This window comes from Lipotes vexillifer, unplaced genomic scaffold (genome assembly GCF_000442215.2).
Source record: "Lipotes vexillifer unplaced genomic scaffold, Lipotes_vexillifer_v1.1 scaffold158, whole genome shotgun sequence".
In the NCBI taxonomy this organism is placed as follows: Eukaryota; Metazoa; Chordata; class Mammalia; order Artiodactyla; family Lipotidae; genus Lipotes; species Lipotes vexillifer.
Window position 1 is genome coordinate 1,610,869 of NW_006788189.1, and position 2,653 is coordinate 1,613,521.

General features: G+C 59.2%; 1 protein-coding gene across 1 annotated transcript in view; it reads right to left on the bottom strand.

Annotated features, from left to right (window-relative positions):
• Positions 1-265: 265 nt before the first annotated feature.
• Positions 266-2,653, bottom strand: part of PROC (protein C, inactivator of coagulation factors Va and VIIIa) — a 10,207-nt gene continuing 7,819 nt past the window's right edge. The window contains exons 8-9 of the mRNA XM_007461302.1: positions 2,064-2,181; positions 266-946 (exon numbers count right to left, since the gene is read on the bottom strand). Of these exons, the coding sequence (XP_007461364.1) occupies positions 369-946; positions 2,064-2,181 (696 nt within the window). The 3' untranslated portion in view covers positions 266-368. The remainder of the gene's footprint in view (positions 947-2,063; positions 2,182-2,653) is intronic.

The window sequence follows — 2,653 nt, forward strand, 5'->3', positions numbered from 1 at the left end:
CCCTTCCAAAGCCCTGGGAGGGGCTGTCCCAGTTTTGTAGTCCCATTTTTTATTCTTTTTCATAAAGCGAGCTTCCCCGAATTTTACCGGCTTTAGACGCCACAGACCTTGGGTCTTCTCCTTCCTACCCCACAGAGTAGTTGCTGTGGAAGGTAAATAAGATTCAGTTCATAAAGTGTGGGGCGTGCAGTAGATGCTCCAAAAATACTTCCCTCCAGAACAGCCCAGAAAAGGGTCGGAAAGACAGACAGAGCCAGAGCTGCTGTGCTTGCCGCATGCCCTTTTTAATGTCCAACATTCTGGCCATTCAACAACCCAGCCCCCGTCCAAGGGTGTCCTCTGGGGTCCAGACACAAGCGGGGGAGATGCTAAGGCACCTGGCTCTCGAGGGGGCCCTCCTTAGCGTTGATGTAGCCGTGGATCCAGTCGAGGTAACGGCTGACTTTGGTGTAAACACCGTAGTTGTTGAGGCGCCCGCAGCCCTCGCCCCAGCTCACCAGGCCCACCAGGAACCAGGTGCCGCGGAAGGCGACGACCATAGGACCCCCGCTGTCGCCCTCACAGGCATCCCGCGAGTCCCCCAGGATGCCGGCGCACAGCATGTTCTCGGAGATCTTGTTTTGCATGGCCAGAACGCACATATTGTGCGGGACCAGGGGGACCTTGACGAAGTTGAGGACGAAGGTGCGGTTTCTCCTGGCCTCGCTGCGGTAGCCCCAGCCTGTCACCACCGTCTCCTGGCCGACCTGGGTGAGCTCGCGCTCCGACAGCCCACTGTCTGGGAGGCAGATGGGCACAATGGTCTGCGAGAGAGTGGCAGGCTGGGCCAGGTGGAGCAGCGCGATGTCATTGTCGCTGGTGCTCTTGGTGTAGTTGGGGTGGACAAACACCTCCTTGATGTCCAGGTCCACCTGCCACTTCTCCCAACGCCGCAAGTCATACTCCCCTGCAGGGCAGAGAGGCTGTCAGAGTGGGCTTGGGGGAGCCTCCCTCCCCTGGGGCCTCCTGAAGCCAACGTGGCTGCCACGCTCCCGCAGGCCCTCATGGAGGGACAGCAGGAGTGGTCACTGCGTATGCCCGGCACTGTCCTGGGCCACATGGTCCCTATCAAGGGTAACAGCCCGTGAGTGTCAGTCCTAAAGGGGCAGAACGCTGATCTGAATTAGGGACTGGCTCGTAGACGGAGCAGTGAGGCCTGGGAAGTGAACGGTGGTGGGCAGTCAGCAGGGAAGCCTGAAGCTCCCTGGAGACCTGGGACACAGACCAGAGCAGCAAAGAGAACATGGGGCACCTGCCAAGATGGGGGCAGGGCAGGAGCAGCCAGCTGGACACAGGCTCCTCCAGGGAAGAAAGATCTGGACCACACACAAGACACAAGGTCTTCTCAGGCGAGGCTGTTGGTTCCTGGAAAGGGGGGACGAGGGCTCTGCCTCCAAGCCCAGCCCCGCTGGAGGCCACTGGCCTCTGGTTGTGCTGAGCGTGATGGCACGGTGTGTGAATCTGGTCATTCACTCTCAGTACGTATCTTTGCCTTCTTTTTTTTTGCATAAAGATTGGAGTGAGAGAACCCCTGCCCCCCAGAAATTGGTAGAGAGTGGGGTCTAGGCTCGGGGAGCCCTGGGCTGTTGCAGGGAAGCAGCTGGCTGCTGTGCCAGATGCCAGGGCCCCCGCTGCACAGTCCATCCCTGTCACCCTGTGTGAAGCGTGGCCCTGAGGATGCCTTCTGGGTCTCTGCACCCCAGGGTGCTGCAGGTCCACACATACGGCCACTCCACATAGTGAGAGTGAAGACACAAGCATGTGTGTAACCTCCTCGCTGGCAAACACACGTGTGATAGCACCTGGGCACCAGATTCGAAGAGAATCCCTTATGTGCAAACTACCCGGTGTCATTGTGTCTAAAATGCCGCCATAGGAGTGGCGGGGAGGGAGCACACGGGCCTCTTCCCCCCAGATGCCTTCTGTGTGGCTCTGGTGTCATCTTGCTCAAGTACCCCAGAGACCAGGCTCCCCGCCCGGCCAGCCCGTCTGGGCCACCCCTCTGGCCTGGTTCCAGCCCGCACCGAGCCTGACGATGAGCTTCTTGTGGTCGTCCAAGCAGTGGGCCGCCGTCAGCACCCAGGAGACGTGGACGAGCACCGCCCCGCAGGCCAGCTTCTTCTTCGAGTCCAGCAGGACCACCTGTAATGGGGGGTGGGCAGTGACAGCACCACACGGCCTTCTGACAGCTCCGTGTCAGGGCCCCGCTCTCAGCACAGCCCCAGGCACTCGCTGCCTAAATAGGTCTTCCCTGGGTTCCCTGGTCACACAGGCATGGACTTTTTTGGCATTTTCTTTTCTGCACGTTTGATGGAGTTTGCCTGTTCCAGGTAATCTCCCCGCCTTTGCCTGTGCTGTTCCTATAATCATCCTCAGCAGCATCCAGAGAGTTCTTCTCACCGTCAGGGGCTCAGGCTGGTCGTCGAGTCCTTTGAGAAGCCTTTGAGGCCCCCAGGCTGCCTTGGGAGTCCTCTCCAGGTTCCCTCAGTCCCTGTCCTGCCAGCCGGCTCTGGTCCCACTGGGTTGCCATTTGTTTAGGAGCCTGAATCTCCTGGGGGCTGTGAGCTCCCCAAGACCTGCCAGTCCCCTGCTTTTTTTTTTTTTTTTTTTTTTG